This window comes from Corythoichthys intestinalis, chromosome 14 (assembly GCF_030265065.1).
Source record: "Corythoichthys intestinalis isolate RoL2023-P3 chromosome 14, ASM3026506v1, whole genome shotgun sequence".
NCBI lineage: Eukaryota > Metazoa > Chordata > Actinopteri > Syngnathiformes > Syngnathidae > Corythoichthys > Corythoichthys intestinalis.
This window is the reverse complement of record NC_080408.1, coordinates 36,697,538-36,717,026: the sequence shown is the minus strand read 5'-3', so window position 1 is coordinate 36,717,026 and position 19,489 is coordinate 36,697,538. Positions and strand designations below refer to the sequence as shown.

At 38.6% G+C, this 19,489-nt stretch overlaps 2 protein-coding genes across 3 annotated transcripts in view; one reads left to right on the top strand and one right to left on the bottom strand.

The window, feature by feature from the left end:
- The window catches only part of LOC130930434 (solute carrier family 22 member 23-like), a 66,359-nt gene that overhangs the window by 12,286 nt on the left and 34,584 nt on the right, over positions 1–19,489 (top strand). For both annotated transcript variants that reach the window (XM_057858398.1, XM_057858399.1), the window contains exons 2-3: positions 1,057–1,160; positions 1,262–1,416. In XM_057858398.1, coding sequence (XP_057714381.1) covers positions 1,057–1,160; positions 1,262–1,416 — 259 coding nt within the window. The remainder of the gene's footprint in view (positions 1–1,056; positions 1,161–1,261; positions 1,417–19,489) is intronic.
- The window catches only part of LOC130930437 (uncharacterized), a 90,484-nt gene continuing 82,584 nt past the window's right edge, over positions 11,590–19,489 (bottom strand). The window contains exon 2 of the mRNA XM_057858402.1: positions 11,590–11,748. The gene's annotated coding sequence lies outside the window, so the exon portion shown is untranslated. The remainder of the gene's footprint in view (positions 11,749–19,489) is intronic.

Here is a 19,489-nt window from a genome sequence, read left to right as displayed (position 1 = left end):
GGGAGGGGAAGCAGCCAGCTGGCAGAGGCGAGGATCAGCTGACTGTTGGCTTCTCAAAATAAACACAGTTGAACGGCCAGGGCCATCACAGAGTGACACTGTGGAAGTCCGGCTGCCTATACCAATGTGATGTGACCGCCCTGCAACGTCAAGAACAATGGCGACCTACCAGTTTAACTAATTACTAATTTAAATTTTATTAAAACAAACATATTAAAAGGGTTTTAAATATTAAATTATTATAACTTGTACTAACATTTCTCTTTGAAGAAATACATGTCTTTCTATCCTTGGTTCCCTTTAACAAAACCTGCGTGTGTATTGAAAAGTGTAAAATAAATTGAAGACCCCATCCACTTCTGTTTTTGCTTGTGCAAGCAAGTTCCTATCAATGAATGCTCAAACTCGGACAAACAAGAGACATGGTTAATAATACATGCGCATTGACATGCCTCTAAAGACAGTGCTGCTAATGACATTTTGATAAGCACAATTTTCCTCAATATGTCTGCTCTACATTTAGGCAGAACTTAAACAATTAAATCGTGGCTTTGCCTCCGTGTGACCTCTGTGCATCTCAGTGCGTCACAACACTGGTCACACAGCTGCGGTGGGCCACAGAAGAGTGTTCAGCACAATCACCACACAGCAGCTAATCTAGCCTCTTTGATTCACACTACTATTACCTTTTTTTGTTGTTGTTTTTGTTTTTTCCCCATTCTGTTCCTCATCTGTGAAGCAGTTGCATAACAGGAACTTGTTTTGCGACCCTGCATCTTATTCCTCGGCTGACATCGATACCAAACGTGTGAATGAGTGACATTCCTTGATCATGTGATGACTGGGTGGTTCTGTGTAATCCTGGTGTGTTCCATTCTTAGCAGCTCACTCAATCAAGCAACCCTACCAACACCAAACTAACACTAAAATAAAGAAAACATGCATTTAATTGTGAACCATAATATTATCGGGTGTTTTGTTTTTTGTTTTATTCAAGCAAAGTATTGTGTCTACTAATATTGACTATCTAAAGTTAAACTGTTTTTGTCTCTGCAGTGGAGTCTAGTGTGCAACTCTGCATGGAAAGTCCACATCGCAAAGTTCTCTCTTTTGGTGGGCTCTATCTTTGGATACCTGGTGTTTGGAATCCTCGCAGACTGGTAAAACGTCCCAATAGCATACCACGACAATAATTGGACTTTAAATATGATAAGTGTTAGTTTAAGCTGTAAATATGTTTACATTGTGTGTCATTTTGTAGGTTTGGCCGCCACCCAGTGTTGATCATATCTGTGCTGTTCATGCTAGTGTTTGGCCTCACTGTGGCCTTCTCTGTCAACGTTCCAATGTTCAGCACACTACGATTCTTTGAAGGCTTTTGCTTGTCTGGAATCACATTGTCACTCTACGTCCTCAGTAAGTACATCCTCTTAAGTTTTATATGGTTTTAGAAATGATGAAATTCTCTCATGGACCCCGTTTCGCAATCACTGCTTTTCATTGACAAAAGTGGTGGAATAGTCAACAGCAATTATAGGTTTCTAGATTTGTGGTAAGTCGGTAGCATTTTGAGGAAGGCCCATTTCAAAGTCTACGTACAAAAGGCGCTCCACCAGATCCCACTGGATGAATTTGGTTTGGAAGAATCACCCTCATTAAAATCTCTTATCCCCTTCAACGCCCCCACAGATTTGACGGATCCTTTCACCTCAGCACTGACCCCACAAAAATTTAAGTCGAAGCCAAATTATGCTCAAGGAATTGTGATCAATTATGCATACAGTTGGGGAAGCCCCGTCATACAAGGCGTGTCCATATTTCAGCATTTCGAAACTGCAACAGTTTAAAGTTGGTGTAATTATTATGCTTACCTGCCTCACTTTTAAACTATGCTTACCACATTCTGCCGATGAATGAAGAAGCTGGGTTTGATGTGGTAATATGTTTGGATTTATAATGGTATAAAGAAGAAGTTACTGGTTGTGTAGCGGTGCATTCGCCTGACTTTGGCGCAGGAGGTATGGGATCAAGTTCCACTCAGTAGCAGTGTGATTGTGGGTGCAAATGCTTGTCTGTCTGTGTGTACCCTTCAGGTGACTGGTGACCAGTTTAGAGTGTAGTCTGCCTTTCGCCCAAAGTCAGCTGGGATAGGCTCCAGCACTTTTTAACTCTGACAACGATAAATGGTGTAAAAATTGGATGGATAATACTGAAATGAAGGTTTCATAATGATATGCCTTATTTGCTTAAGGAAATTGTATTATTGTTGGGATTAACCCTCAAAATGCGCAATAAAGCACACCTGCTCGTTTTTTTAAAGCATTTTTTTCATATTTGTATGGGTTTGTTTTTTTCCATGAGGGCCTACCTGTATTTTTGAAGTGTTTTTGTGTGACACTTGATATTTACCCTGGAGCCAATCTGTATTGACAAAACCCGGCGAGAGCGCTGAGACTAAGGGATGGACGGTCATTCAATAACACATTAGGCGGAAGAATCAATCTCGTCTGACCTCCAGGCGTTCTCTTTTAAGCATTTGCTTAAAAACTAACATGGACAGTGGCCATCTACAACACCGTTTGCAAAAAGTGTTGCGGTCATTTAAACATGCAACAACAAAATGTTACTGCATTTGTTTGCAAATCTCAGAATTGGTTTGTGCACATTGGAGATGTAACACTAATCTCCTTCCTTGATCATCAGTCCACGTGCAGTTAAGTCTCCCCCATGTTTAATGGTGCACTTTATCCTTTTACGTCATCCCCAACAGAGTATTTAAGACCTCAGCATGTGGTTCTTTTAGATGACTTGATCATGCGCCTCGAAAAGCAATCTGGTAACCTCTAACTCAATGCTGGAAAAAAAAAATTGGCCTACCACATGAATAAGATGTATCATTCAAAGAGGCACTACAGAGTCACAAGAATCTACCATATGTCCAAAAACAAACAGGAAATGAGTCATTTATGTTTGAATGGACATGCTCAAGTTTGGCCTGTTGTTATGTGTGCAATTCGCTGTGGACAGTTTTTCCAGATACTAAATTTGATACATGCACAGTGGTACCTCGACATACAATCACTTCGACACATGATCTTTTCGACGTCCGACGTAAGATTGGACTTTTTGCCATTTGTTTGTACATCCGACGACATGCTCGAAATATGCTGATTAATGACAGCGCCGCAGTTTCTATGTTTTCCCGCAAGAAAGACGCACAGCGGATTTTCTTGTGAGATAAATCAACGTGGGTTCCAAGAAAATTAGTGCAGGTGGTGAAGAAAAGAAAAACGTGACACTTACCATTGAAATGAAGATGGAAATGATAAAAAAAAAAAAATGAACGTGGTGTCCGTGCCTGTGAACTGGCTCGACAATACGGGCCTAGAATGTCTCCAATCTCGACTGTCCTCCTCTGACCACCGTTCGTCAGTCTTTATAAGTTAAGGTGACAATTATTATTGTGGTGATATCGCCAGCTTTGTCAGGTTTGTAATCATTTATTCCATCAACTTGTGCAACACAACATAACATAACACGACTTCTGTCCGGTGCAGTTGACGCCAGCACCAAAACATTAACAGCACTGTGACGTCAGCCTCGCGGTGCCTTCAGATACAGCACACAAACCACATCCGCCACATTAGAACCCGATTATGTAATTGCCATTTGTAATAATTCCAGCAGTATTTATTTAGGATTTAGTGTAGGTTTTCAGGCTGTGGAACGAATTAATGGAATTATCATGTATTTTTATGGGAAAATCCTGCTCGACATATTACCGTTTCGATTGACAAACAAGGTCCTGGAACGAATTAACTCTGTATGTAAACTTGTAAAGGTACCACTGTATACTAGACAAATGGGAAAAATTGTGAAACATTTGAGTTCAGCAGAATGGCAAAGTTTGCCTCTCCAAAACACACAAAAAACTTTAACCTCATCTCCATAAAGTCAAATTTCGGCAAAAACTCTTGATGTACCATATTACTTATTCAGTCATATTGCGAACAGTACCTTCTGTAATAATCTGTGCAATTGTAATTTTTTAAACCTGTAACCCACCTCTTCAAAGTCTGATATTGAAAAAACCCCTTAAGAGAAATTCATGTGCTTTAGGCCAGTGGTCCCCAACCTTTTTTTACAGCACTGAGCGGCGGTGTGATGTGGGCATTTTTATCACGGATGGATGTGTGGCAGACAATTACAGTAAATTTAAAATAACACAACGGGCTAAAAACAAACAATAATGGCAATTTTAGATTAGACCAAGAGGACAAGGGTCCGTTTGGAGAGCTACGTTGCAAGAACACTTGCAAATGACTTGTTGAAAGGTTCCGTATTCACACTCCGCCAACCGAACTTTCCGTGTAGCATCACGTGGACGAAAAGTGCACTCATTGATTGGACAAATTTAGAAGTGGAAATCCCCTTTGGGATGGAGGGAGCATGGAGCGTCACAGCATGGTGCGGTAACACTGCACGTAATATAGCATAAGCGCACCCAGCTCATCTTGCATTCACAAGTGAAACAGTGTGCGCTTAAAGCGGACTGAGACCCACGATTTTTTAGTGGACCAGAGTTCGTTTGTTTGGTCCGAACTAGAGTTCGGATGCGCGTTTGCATTTACAACACAATGCAGACTATCTGATAAAAAGAACTCTGGTCTGTTTAAAAAGGACCAAACAGTACTAGTGTGAAAGTGCCCTAAGTGCAAGGAAAATGTTAACTTGCCATGTGCTGAATCAACCTTTTTTTAATAGTGGCTTCTTCTAAAACTAGCCACATACTATGCATAATGGACTTGGTTGTATGCTCCTCTTCTGGCTCAGCAGTTGCCCCCCCCCCTTCAAAAAAGCTGTCCCAATACGTCTGTTTTTCAGTCATCTTCGCTAACATGTGGGCTTATCATATCCGGGAACAAATCTTATTCGCCTACGTCATCATAGAGGACAAGCACACATAGGTATAAAAAATAGATGCTAGATGCTAGCGACAGTGGATTTCAATGACTACTTCCTATCCAGTTTTATTATTATATCTGTAGAGTGGACAGGGAAATATTGATGTGTCAAGAGGCACAGGCCAGATTGCGGTCGTTAACAAATTATTTATTATTTCTCTGCGGCCCAGTAGCAAATGCGCCACGTACCAGTTCCCGGCTCGGTGTTTGGGGATCCCTGCTTTAGACCACACTATTCATGATCCACTCTTGCCCAAACCAGAACTCATTGAGAAAAGACTAGGGACGAGACAAACTGAGAGCGGGATGAGATAAAAACATCAAAATCTATTAATCAGATAAATTATTGATTTAAAAAAAAAAAAAAAAAAAAAAACTTGTTTAGGTTGCAATCATATACAAATGTGGTGAAATGTTAGGAACACATTTTTTTTTTTTAACCAATTGTTTTTCCTTAAATTGATGAAGTTCAAATGTTGGTCTTGACAAAAAAAAAAAAACCTGAGTACGCCATGGCAGACAGTCCGAGACAGGCAAGACCAAAACTTGGTTCTTGAGACCGAGACAAGACCAAGACCCTCAATAATGCTCTAACTGTCAAGACAAGTCACACTGCCAAGTAGGGGAAATTTTAAACCTCTGACAATTGTTGCAACGAAAAGATACCTCTCTGTCCACTAACTCATTTTGTATGGTTGTTAATGATAAAAAAAAAGAAAGGAAAAAAAAAAGAAGAAAAACCCGCAGTCCTTTCACCAAAGTGGCCTGCTGTGCTTAGGCTACAGACCGGGTTCAAACATGGCTAATACGATGTGACACTTGTACAGCTACTGACGCTGTCTGCCACACAAGGAGATGAGTAAAACAGAGGGAAAAGAGAAATAGGAAAAAAAAAAATTAGGCAACTGGCCAAGCAGTCTGTTTAATTGAAGAGTCTATGGAGGATTACGGAGTTTGGACAGGGTTGACAAGGTTTCTCACCTGTAGTTTGCACTGACTTTGTATCTGGTAAGGTGATGGAATTAAATGTCATGTAGCATACTATCAGTACACTGATTTGCACTATGCTGGCTGCAAGAGAAAAAGCAGACTTTTCGCGAGTTTGTTTGCATGGGTCTATTGCTAAGTGAAGCTGTGAGTTGCTGAGAGACATGTGTTAGCAGGTGTCCAGTTAAGCACCCTTGTGTGGATAAGCGGGAAATGTAATGAATGCGTTGTGTCCGGTTTAATTAGGCAGTAGGTCAAATGCATATAACTCTGAAAATATAATTGAAGAAATGAGTCACAATTTTACGTGAATAAGAGAATGATGGAAAAAAAAGATTAAAAAGAAATTTTCCAATAAAAAATGTAGAGCCGTGACCTTAAAATTAAAATTTTACTTATTTACATGACTCTTCTTACTACCTATAACGTACTTCTTGCAGTACCACGACGTTATGAATTTGTTCAACTTTTGTAACATTGCTTTTGTAATTTCTAATAAAAATATTACTTTATTCTTGATGATTTTTTGGTCCTTGTAATACTTTTAATTTATTTGGCCTATGTTTTTAAGTATTGAATTCATGTTCTGACAGAAGAATGTAACTACAAATGTTTAATAATTCCCAAAAATTATTATTTTAATCTATTCTCTTCCCGAAGATATTGGATTTATTAAAGTAACATTACATTATTAAGATAAATGGTAAACATTTAACATGCAGTGTTACATAGTGATGCACGATAATACATTTTTCTACCGATACCAATAACCAATAATTTCCTCCAACTTCAGACGATAACTGATAATGTCAAGGTGATAATTCTATCAAAAGATATATTTAAAAGTTTAGAAGTATACACAAGAGCAAATGTTACTCTGCAAAAATATAATTTAGTGCTTAAATGTGAACAAGTAGTTGATTCCAACATCTAAACAATGGCAATTACAATGACATTGTGTAATGGTAAGCTTTTGGAAACAATTACTTACATAGAAAATACCTAAGTTACACAAAAATGCCTTTAAAAGTAAGCCATTCTTAACATATACTGTATAAGATTACTACACAGCAAAAGCAACTCATTAAAAGTAGTTAAATTCCCTTGTTTGCAGTGTAAATATATTGGAAATAAGTGAAATTACGAGCGCTTCAAGTAAATTTCACTCACTTAGATTTCTTGAAATAAGAAAAATGGCAAGTTGGAAATAAGCTTAACAGCCTTACATTAAGCAGTAAATTATTATATTTAATATTTTAACTTGTTTGTTGAATGTTCTTTATTCAAAAATAGATTTAATTCAAAACATTTCTTTGACAGCAACTTTTTCTTGATTTAGGTGACAAATAACCAATTTTTAGATGTATGGGTTTAAAAACAACTAGTAATATTTACTTCAAGTAAATGGAATAATCTGACGCTTTCATCTGTTAACTAGTATTTAACGCTTAAAACAAGATGGAGAATATTTGACTAGATTTAAGAAAAATAATTTTATTAAGATGCTATAAATTCGCAGTGTACTGAATGCATTACTTGCCTCTGCTGTGACCAGGCAGTTCTCATGAGTGGAGTGTGGGTCGGTGCATGTTGAAATGATCATCTAACCACTGTGCCGTCATGCTAAGCATGCTGCTTACTCGACTGACATCACTTGTCTAAATGTCCGTGGTGAAACTGATGTGATCACCATGTTTTTCATGAAGGTGGTTGTATAAGGCAGGTAAGCACGCATCCGGTGTCTCGATATCTGATAGCGGGGCTCCAGATATTGTAAAAGCAGCCGAAATCCCATATTTTCCATATTTGTAGGCTAAATCAAGTATATAATTATCGGATTGCATTATCGGTTAAATCTTTTAAAATCTGGATTATTTGTGTGACATTATAATTGCCATTATCGCCCGATAAATATCGGTAACCGATATTATTGTGCATCGTTAGGATTACTAAAATAAGGTTGTGGTAAAGGTTCACATTAACTAAGTAAAGTAAAACATATTGAAGGTTTTTTTGGCAAGGTGGAATTTCATGCATGGGTAAAAAAGTTTTCAAAATAATGAATCTCTTAGGGAATCCGTAATAATGTGATCAAACTGCTTCCTACTTAATGATCTATTTGCTGCTCAAAGTACGCTTGTGGGCCTGCATGTGCTAAACACTTATGTATTTAGCAAAAGACACTTGTTTTTGATGTTTACTCACTGTGAGCTGTCTGTGTAGTTGCCTGGCTGCCAGAAGCAATATTTTTCCTCTCTTATTTTAGGCGGTGGAATTGGCATGTCGGTGCGTGTCATGCACACGCTTATGTGTGAACGTGTAATGGAAAAAGGATGAGGAAAATCCCACCTGTATGTGTCATGAAGTACTGTATAGTCTTTTTTTTTTCCAGACACAATGCATAATGTTGCTTTTAAAAAGAGTTTTTTTTTAAATCATAAGCTTATTTGCACCTTGTCTAGCATGTTAGGTAGCTCAAGGCCATCCCATCCTCAATGAGATGCTTCCGTTTGGCTCCGGTTAACACCCAAATCTCTCAAGCTCGTGATTAGGCTCCATGTTTGTTTGTTCACTAAGGAACTTTGTGTTTGCCATATGAGTGCTGAACACCTGTTCAAACATGGTTTCATGATGTCTTTTGATGACAGCTCTTTAGACCAAAATGTGTTTATATTTTGTTTTTTCGAGTTTTGAATGTAGAGCGACTACATTGTATTCGTTATTTTTGTATTGCATTACTGTATGCTGTGGCAGCGCACTTTTTGTTTTATTTGTTGATTCATTGTCAATTCAATTTTATGTAGGGTTGTCCCGAACGATTATTTTTCTCCCGTTTTTTTTTTTTAACGATTAGTCGACTAGTCTAATATATATATATATTTTTTTACTAATCTTGGAATTACATTTATGCTGAAGATTATTAATTCACAAAACATATTGAACACTTAAATTCTTTATTAAAGTACAAATAAACACATAGATAACAATAAAAAAAAAAAACACAAATAAACCACGAGGTCAAATGCCGATAGCATTACCGAGTGCAAATGAATGGAATGTAAACACTGTGACTTCACTGTTCCAACAGGATTCAAAACAATTCTTACTTTCTCTTTTTGTGGTATGTCTATATTGTTCTAAGAGTGAGCACCAGCAGAGCAGATGAATAAATGTCAGGTATCGTTGGAGTGAAGAGCGTGAAAAAAAACATAATGATGCACGTTGATAAGGCGCTACGGTGGAGTATTAGGGCCAAATCTATGAAATAAAAAAAAAAAGGACTAAAAATTAAAGTTGTACTATTGCTACAACAAAAAAATTCTCATTATTACGTAGGGGTAATGTAGATGTGAGTCGCTACGCACTTTACATTCATGTACCTTTCCTGGTAGCTACGACGAAGCATTAGTATAAATTCTTTTATTATAATTTGATGTAGCTGAAGCAAAAATAATAAGGATTTCCTTATTTGTAAAACTGATTCTAAAACAAGATGCTTTCAATATTGTTGACTTTAACGGAGGCGGTAACGCGCTCCGTAAAGTTCGCTGCATATTCAGCTACATTAGCCCCTAATAATCCATCGTACGACGCACATTAAGGAAGCTTCAATATATAATGTCGTTATATGGACTTACAATCGGCCAGCTTGTTGTCTCCCGTCATCTTTCAAAACTATACCTGGGTGACGGCGCTTCAGGTGTTCATTCATGGCCGACATGCAGCCGCCCTGCTCCACACGACAGTGACACCCTCCTTTGTGTTGTTAAAATAAATCCCTGTTTCGGCCACTCTGATCTGCTTTTTGGACTTTGTGCCGCTTGCACCCCGAGTGTCCGCCATTCTCAACTTTCCACGCATATACTAGCATAATATTGTAACGAATAGGGTTATGATGTAGCGAGTGTATTTGCATGCGTTCCTAAATGCGCCACGTGAGTGAGGGAGGTGCGACAGACGACGAGACGTCTTCGTGTTGTTGCTGGTAGTTGTTGTGCTGGCTGCGGCAGACAGGAGCAGTGTTGTTCCCACAAGTTCCAAAAATAAAGAATTGTAAACCTGACTAAGCTAAACTCTTTGTCGACGTTACAGTATTTTTTATTTTTTTTTAACTCTCCTTTAACCGTCGACGGGATGTTGTGCTTGTCATAGAGCTGGGCGATATGGCCTTAAGTACGTATCACGGTAAATTGAGCAGATTTATCTGAATAACGATAAATGACGATAACTTTCGCCCAAGTGGATTGTTAAATAATTTGAAAATCTTAATCAATGCATGAAATACAAATTAACCGTTTCTCGTTAAATTTATTTACCAGCTTTCAAATTAACAATTGTACATGCAGTCTAAACATGAAGTGTATAAACATTTCTTGTAAACAATAAGAATTCAAGTCTGAACATTTATAACAGCTTGTTTGACTTGAAAAATGTACAACATTATAAAAATCAATACGAAGAATTTGCAAACATGTCATTGTAACACAAATGACTGAGAGCTTGAACAGTACACTTCAAACAGACAACTTATTGGTAATGGCTGCTGTGACATAATTATTCAACACAAGTGTTTACTTCAAGGTTTCAGGTTTAGTTTTTTTCCCCAAGAGTATTTTTTAATAACTGCACGTACACATGCACCCTCCACACAGACACAACCACATTAAAGCTATATTGCTCATATGCCAATGAAACATTTAAGATTTTATGATGGCAGTAATGACATAGAATAAAGCAAGAACATATAGAAAAATAGCTGTGGCCATTAAACGGTTTATATTATAGGCTTCACTGTTGGATTATACTTTATGTTGAATGCTTCCCCATCATAAAAGCTATCAGAGAAATCACACACATACAGAGATACAAAATAATGTGTCATAATGAGTACTACATGCAGTCCGTGCCCAATCCACTCATTAATTTCAGCCAGGTTAGAGTCGCTATCCAACTGCATCACATTCATTTGTAGCGTTAGCCGCTAGCGTTAGCCTGTGGCTTGGCTCTAGCTTGTCAATGCATTGACTAGTCGGGACATCTCCAATTTTAGGTTTTATTTTAAATAATTTGTTTTACGTTTTTTTGTTATGCTGTTGCATTACTGTAAGGTATGTGATTTTTTTTTTAGTTTTTCAACATATACTGTATAAATATATATATGTTTTTTAAATATTATTTTACTACTTACTACTACCACAAGCATCAATACCTCAGGAATTGTCATCTGAGGTGTCCTGTAATAATTTCGCAGCATTCTTTACACACAAAGTACTAACGATTAGACAGACTGTGTGCAACTCCGGATTAACAAATGTTACACTAAATGCCTCCCAAAATGTCCCCCACGTCAATCTTAGACAGTTTAGCCTCTTGGACTATGCCACTTTAACAGAAATTGTGTCGAAATTAAAGCCCACAACATGCTGCCTTGACATCCTTCTTTCAAACTTTTTCAAAACTGTTTTTCATTGCATAGCCCCAGACATACTTCAGATTATAAATACTTCCCTCCAAACAGGACAGTTTCCTCAGACTTTAAAAACTGCAGTAATAAAACCTCTCCTAAAAAAACCTAATCTGGATGCCTCAACCATTAGTAATTACAGGCCAATATCAAATCTGACATTCCTGGGGAAAATTATCGAAAGGGTTGTGTTTGAACAGATCCAGACTTTTATGATGCAAAACAATCTTTTTAACTCATTTCAGTCTGGATTTCGGCCACAACACAGCACCGAGACCGTGCTTATCAAAGTCCTAAATGATATTCGTCGGAATACCGATGCAGGCAAATCATCTGTTCTGCTACTATTGGATCTCAGCGCCGCATTTGACACGGTTGATCACAACATACTACTCAGCAGATTGGAACAGTGGGTAGGCCTTACTGACACTATTCTTCAGTGGTTCACATCCTATTTACATGATAGGGATTTCTTTGTGTCAATTGGAAACTATCAGTTTGAACGAACCAAATTCACGTGTGGAGTCCCTCAAGGGTCAATTCTTGGACCACTCTTATTTAACATCTATATGCTTCCGTTAGCTCAAATAATGGAACAGTATGACATCTCCTATCACGCCTATGCAGATGACACACAACTGTACATTTCTGTGTCCCCACATGATTATAGTCCCTTAGTCTCCCTGAGTAAATGCATTCATCAAATCAATGAATGGATGTGCCAGAATTTTCTCCAGTTAAATGTGGAGAAGACAGAGGTGATCATTTTTGGGCCAAAAAAGGAAAGGTCAAAGATAAGCAGCCAACTTAGCACAATGTCACTTACAGCTACAAATCAAGTCAGAAACCTTGGCGTAATTATTGACTCAGACCTAAAATTTGATAGCCATCTAAAGTCCGTCACTAAATCCGCTTATTACCAACTAAAAAATATAACTAGAATTAAGGGGCTTCTGACTCAACAAGACATGGAAAAGCTTATGCATGCATTCATTTTCAGCAGATTGGACTACTGCAACGGTATATTTACAGGTCTTGATAAAAAATCAGTCAGGAAGCTGCAGCTAGTACAGAATGCTGCAGCCAGAGTCCTCACAAATACAAGAAAGCTGGACCACATTACACCGGTCTTGAAATCGCTACACTGGCTTCCAGTGAGTCAAAGGATAGACTATAAAATACTACTGCTCGTCTACAAAACACTTAATGGCCTTGGACCAAAATACATGCTTGACTTGTTAGATTCCTATGAGACATCTAGACCCCTAAGGTCGTCTGGAACCGGTCTTCTGCATGTTCCAAGAACAAGAACCAAGCAGGGTGAGGCAGCATTTAGTTATTATGCTCCTCACCTCTGGAACAAGTTACCCGAACGTCTGAAGTATGCTCAAACTGTTAGCTCCTTTAAATCAGGGCTAAAAACGCTTTTGTTTAGCACTGCATATCCATAACTGTCTATATATTTCAATCTACCTGCCTTCTATTCCTCTTGTGCTTATCTCCATTGCTGATTTCAATGATTATTAGTAGTATTAGTTTTTGCTTTATTTTTATTTTTGTTTTATTTTTACTTATTTATTTTTATTCTGTGATTAAATGCGATCTTTTGTCTTGGTTTTTACGTTGTGTTGATTTAAATGTGATTTCTATGGTCTTCATGTGATGTAAAGCACTTTGAATGCCTTGTGTTGAATTGCGCTATATAAATAAATTTGCCTTGCCTTGCCTTGCCTTGCCTTGCCTCCTTCTATGTTATGTTTGGCTTTATGTTATACGATGATCACTTAATAATCCCTTGTTGAACAATCCAGGGGTGACCACAGCACATCGCAGTGTTTACAAAATAAGAATAATAATACATCAACTGAACAAAACTACATAGGAAGGAGTCATCTTAAGCTTTGCTATGCTAGGTAATGTGATGGTACAGTATGTTTTATCATGTTTTGCTCTGTCATTGTTACTTTATCTTACGTCACATAATACTTCGTTGTGATTAAACCTCGATTTAACAAACTAATAAGTGGGAGGAACCATCCTATCTCGCTAATTGTTCATTGTTCATGACACTTATTCATGGCCCAAAAATCACAATGCAGTACAATTTATGGTAAGTACACTTGTTAAATATTAGCCTCAGCATTTTACTGGAACTAGTATTTTTCAGTTCTCTGCAATATGGTTTTCCGTGTCCTTGACCCCCCACTCCACACACACGCATGCACACAACTTTCTGCAATCCGTCAGTCATCATCTTGATAAATGGGTGAAAGTGCATACTTCTTCCTATCAAGTAGGGTTAAAGTTCCATTCGGTGTAGTCCATGCATACTCAGAATAGCCTATTCTGCTGCAATATGACTCTACTTCACCTTCGTCTGGCTGAAAAAAAGAAAAACTCCAAACTTCCCTGTTTAAAATGGTCATCTACTTCAACTGCCGTTTCGGGTAGTGTCACATAACCTCAAGCTATCTCCAAATTTCTGAGTGTTGTCCTTTGGTTGACCAAATTACTATTGGCACTGGCTATGTTCGGAAAATGCCAAAATATAAAACTTCTGATTAAGGTTTTCCTTTTGAAATTCTTCCAACATTTATTTTTCTGTGTCGTTGTCCCCTTTACGTGATTCCTGTGGGGGCGATGGCTTATTTTTTTGCTGATTGAGCGTATGTGTGTGGGAGGAAGGATGTAAGGTCAGATCAGACAAATACATTCAAAAGGAAGCACTCACCCAAGTTTAGTGTTTTGCTTCACTTTTTAATGGCTGACACTCAAGTGCATGAATTAAAAAGTTCTTGACCTGCGGCTTTTTGGCAGTGTTGCTCAAGTCAATAAGCAATAGCTATGACCTTATTAAGGATCAATAGCTACCTTTCATTGCTCCTCAGTATTGACAGTGCCTCAGGATATTTGTGTGCAGAGTTTGAGAGCGTCACCCTTTTGGTATAATCAAGAATAGAGTAAGACTGTGGAACAGCCCTTCAACTTTTTGGGACAGTTAAAAGCCAATTTTAGTTTAATTGTGTATTGGTGGCACAAACAATTAACTGTCTAGGCCCCACTTTATTTAAATGCAGGATGCCCTTACTTTATAAATTCCTACACTGTTAACATAGTGTGATTTTGTACGTAACGTGACATATCACATAAATACAGTAAATGCATCAGTGGCTGAGGAATGCAATTTTACTTTACTGACATACTAGTTCACAGGGTGTCATTCCAAACCTCAATGTGACATACTGTACCTCACGACTGTTGTAAACAGATGACCCGTGTCATCATTTTACTCTATAGTTGGGGCTCTCCAGTTCCTCACCAAACTCATCTAAGAACCGTTTTCCACTGAGTTTGTGTTTGTGCTCGTTCCAGGCTTGTTCTTAGGTTAGAACAGTTTCTTCAACTGTTTCCAGAGGCTAAATCGAGTGCTTAGCAGGCACCAACTTCTTGCTGGCCACTAACCACTTCAGGAGGTTTTTGGGTTGGGGCAAGTGGGTGGCAGCAACACAGAAATGGCCTCCATTGCCACCCGACTCCAACTTAACTTGCAGCCGCTATTCGACGTTGAGTTATTGATACCGGCTGGTGAAGTTGCTGGCCGGCCCTTGTAACCCCAAGTCCGTACGTGGCTCTCGGTGGGGCCCCGCCTGGCTCACCTGCATCCCTCAATGGTAAACCAAATTGGCTCTTGGGAAACTTATACCGTAATATTAGGACTACAAGCTGCTACTTTTTACCCTCGTTTTGAATCCTGCGCCTTATAGTCCACTGCGGCTTATTTGCTTTTTGAAATAATAGGTAACACTTTATGTGATAGCGGTGTCATAAGTCTGCCATAAGACAGTCATAATTATGACATGACACTAGCATGGGCATTTATGAATGCTTCTGACAGGTGTCATTAAGTGTCGTCTGGCAAATTATGTCCAGCTCGAGTCTTTTACATCCATTCAAAAGTGAGAACATTTGACAGCTGACACAAAATGACATCCATTATTTACTGTAGATTTGCATTGCATGCTAGGAAGTAGAGGTGTGCAAAATTTCTGATTCTTAGATTATTCGCGATTTGGCCGTGGAAGATTCGAGAACGATTCACAAACATCCAAATTCCGATTATTGAAATATGCCAAGTAAAGCTGAAGTACAACACATTCAGCGCACCGCGCGGTCTTCGGGACGAAGCTAGAGTAGCTAAACATCATGCTTCTCATTACCCGGCCCCTCGGGTAATGCCAATGCTCAACTCACGGCTCTGACTCAACTCATGCCACGAGATAAAAAAAAAAACAACACAACAACGTACCTGACTGCTGCCGAAAAGCTGCTACAAAGTACATCCACGTAATGTTACGGTAGATCTCATTTATATAGGACTAGATGCAATATAGATTCGGTAGCATTAGCAGCACATCTACAAAAAGCTAGATGCGGGCGTTAGTAAACGGCCGCCATCTTAAAGCAGTACACTTCCCTGCAAGGCTGTTGTAGCGAAACTTCCAAGCAAACCTAATTAACTTTTTATCTAAAATACTCCTAAATCGGTAAAATATTGACTTGAATCTATCTTTAAAATAGTTTTAAAACTTTCACATGTTGAAAGTAGACAAAAGGGAAATTATGGAATAACAGGAGCAATTTTAACAACTTTAACGGTTGATTCACAACATTAAATTAATTGAATGTAGTTTAAAGCTGCTGATACAGAATGGGGACTGGAGTTTTTTTGATTGTTTTACTGTCATTTTTGTATATTTGTTTACTGTTATATGTTAACTTGATACTGAAATAGTAGTTTGGTTTAGCCTGAGAGTATTTTTGAACAATTTTGGATCTAATGTACAAAACATTAAAAATAAATAAATAAATAAATAAATAAAAGGAGGGGGGTGCATCAATAATCGTTTTATAAGCGAATCGGAGCCTCTGAATCGTAATCGTAATCGAATCGTTAGGTGCCCAAAGATTCCCAGCTCTACTAATGTTGGACAACAACTGTGTTGAGAGCAGGTGGTAGCTGAGGTTGGCAGTCTCCTCCAACGGAGCAGGGAATGCCAAATGACGCTTCTTGAAACCATTTAGCTTCAAAGCTTCATGGTGGTTCATTTGGTGTTATGACAATGTGATGATGCCTCTGTCAAATAAAGTGTTACCTGTTAATGTCTTTTTTGTGTAAATATCCCATTGAGGACAGCTGCGGCTTATCGTCCAGTACGGGTATCTCTGAACAAATCATGAACGAATCAAATCGTTATCATGTAAAATTTGGTAGGTGGCGGCTTATAGTCAGGTGCACCTTTTAGTCCGAAAATTTCGGTAATTCGAAGGAACAAAGAACGGCACTAGTGCTGAACAGTTACACTTGTTCTTTTGGTGGAAAAGGGATATAAGTGTTGTGAATGGGTTGAGAAAATTGACATACCTCAAGTTAAATGCAAAGAATGAAAAGAAAGCCTTACTCAGATGAAGGATTAAGATTTAAATAAATGTTCTTACTTAATTCAAATTATCAGTGGCTTAAATGGGCTGCTATATATGCTAAAATTCTCCACCTCACACTGACAAAGCACTTTTCCTTCCCTACACAAAAGCATTTCCATCTCTAGTAAGTTCAGCATAGCAGCAAGCCTGGCTGGCTGCAGATCAGGGATACGCTCTGTCTGTGCTGACATTGCCACACTGGCCTGTCAGTCATGCCGAGCCAAAACTCATCAACAGCACATGGCTAAGCTCGCCTTGGACCAGACAAGCATTTCCATAAGTGACTTAAGCTTTGAAGAGGAGTCTTTCTTTAATCTTGGCTATACAACAGAATACTAATAGCAAGATACGAAGTATGTTCTAGTCTGACTTTGATTGGAAAAGACATAAAATGTTACTTCGAGAAATTTCTTTTGTTTTCAATCATGCAATTCTGCTATGTTAAATATTTTTTCATTTCTTATTTGACGTGAAATTACTTGATATCTGTTTATAAAACATTGTTATACAGTATTTAGTTAGTAATACAGAATATCATTTTTTGAGCACACTGTTTTGTTATGTCATGTTTTGTATGTTCATTTCACGGGACAACAAGGTGCCGTTATTTTTCAGTTTTCTCATGTTATCAGTGAGGCCCTCAAAAAGGCATGTTGCTCAAGATAAGGACACCTATCTGTGAAAACGTTTGAAGCAAAGACCAAAAAGTACTGTTTGATGAATGGCCCTGATGAGCTGCATAGCTGGTAGGACATCATGTGACCGGTTAAAAGGTCATGGTGGGCACAGGAAGCGGCTGCGTTGAGTGCTTGTAGTGGTCAACTGAGTAAAACAATAAGTCTCCTCAGCTGAGCTGCACTAGACGTCTGCGCTGGCTTGTATCTGATGCATTTTCTGCTTTGGCCAGTCAGCAAAGCAGTCAAAGCTCCTTTTGGGATTATTGTCATTGCTAATTGGCTCTGAAGTACAGTTGATTACATCATTGTTGGAACGAAAAGTACACTACTGCCTAACCTGGAAAGTTGAAGATTATTAGTTGACGATTATTTCAGAACATGGTTTTGGCTACAATTTATTTAGATGCAGAATTGCTTGCATTCCAGATCATAAAAGAGTTCAAATCAATACAGGTTTAATCATAATTATCATGCCATTGCAGACGAACATAGCATTTTCATCCACAATCTGATATGCCAATGTGGGCTGTCTTCTTTTCGTCTTTTTACTGAGATCGCTTTTGACTTTCTTTGGGTCTTGCACCTGCATCACTTTTTATTTTGTTGCTAAACCCAAATGGCAGTGTAATACATCACTTTCTTATTGAATCTTTTTGCCAAACAATTCCATTAAGCACACAATGGACACATTTTGTTCAATTTCTTTAATGCAACATAGAGAGTACTCTGCGCTGTATTATTGATTGGTTTGTCATCCTGAAGAACTTGGCGGCAACACATTTGAGTTTGTGGTGAGAGATATGGTATTGGTTAGCGGGAGATTTATGTCAGTTGGGCACTAGCTCGAGCTGAGCATTGCGCAAATGCGGATCCAGTGAGTTAAGGATGAAGATTAGGGTCAGTTTGAAGTGTAAAGAGCTCAAGGCTACTTTGGTTTTCATTTTTTAAAAAATAAAATAAAATGTTCAGCATCATACGGTGGTATATCAATGTGAAATGGCTGTGTTCTTGCATCTATGAGCACTTTCTCAGATTCCCCTATAACAACTCACTGGCCCGTTTCTTGCACATGATGCCCTCCACCAAGCTGAGGAATTCTAATCGCATGAAGTCCACGAGCAGTCAACCGTCTCGCGACAAGTTGAGTCGGGTCAAACTCAGCGGGCCTTGCACCCAATGGCCCGCTCTCCACTCAATGGCCCCGTCATTCTAGCTGTGACGCTATCTGCCGACTGAGAACATAATTCATGTCCGCTGAAGGGGGGGCACATCCTAATTGAAATTCCAGTCTTTTTCTGCTGGAATGGAGCGGGACCACCAGCCCCAACACCCACCTTATTATGCTGGCCTGTGTCACCTTGAAAAGTCCAGTTTGGAGAGAGTTTACATTCCGGTGCAGCAGCATATTTGATGTTGAAAAAGATGGATGGATGAATGAAGAATGTGACAACAGCACTGTTACTGTACTGTTCACCGTCTGGGTTGTGGTGTGAATCCATCCCACTGCAGTCACTAAAGGCCTCGACTGTCAGTGGCGACTGGCAGCTTATGTGGTGTGAATACTAATGCTGAAATGAATGAATCGGTGTCATTCTAATAGTGGACAAATGAGGACAAGGACGCTTTCCACCCCTACAACTGTGCACTGTGCTGCTTTGTTGACAGTTTCACAATAACAGTGGTTGTAGATTTATTGGAGGTCTTCAACAGATTCACATTATCTTGTTTACTTCTGGGCTGTTGGGCTGAGGTTGTCATTTCACAGCCTCAAGCTTGTTCAATTTCCCAATTTCATAAACCCAAAACTAATGAGTAAACAAAACTGTATATAGAGTAAGTGTATACAATTTACCATTTGGTATGAGCGTATATTTATGCAGTATATTGTGTTTATTGTTTTTTATTTATTTATTTAT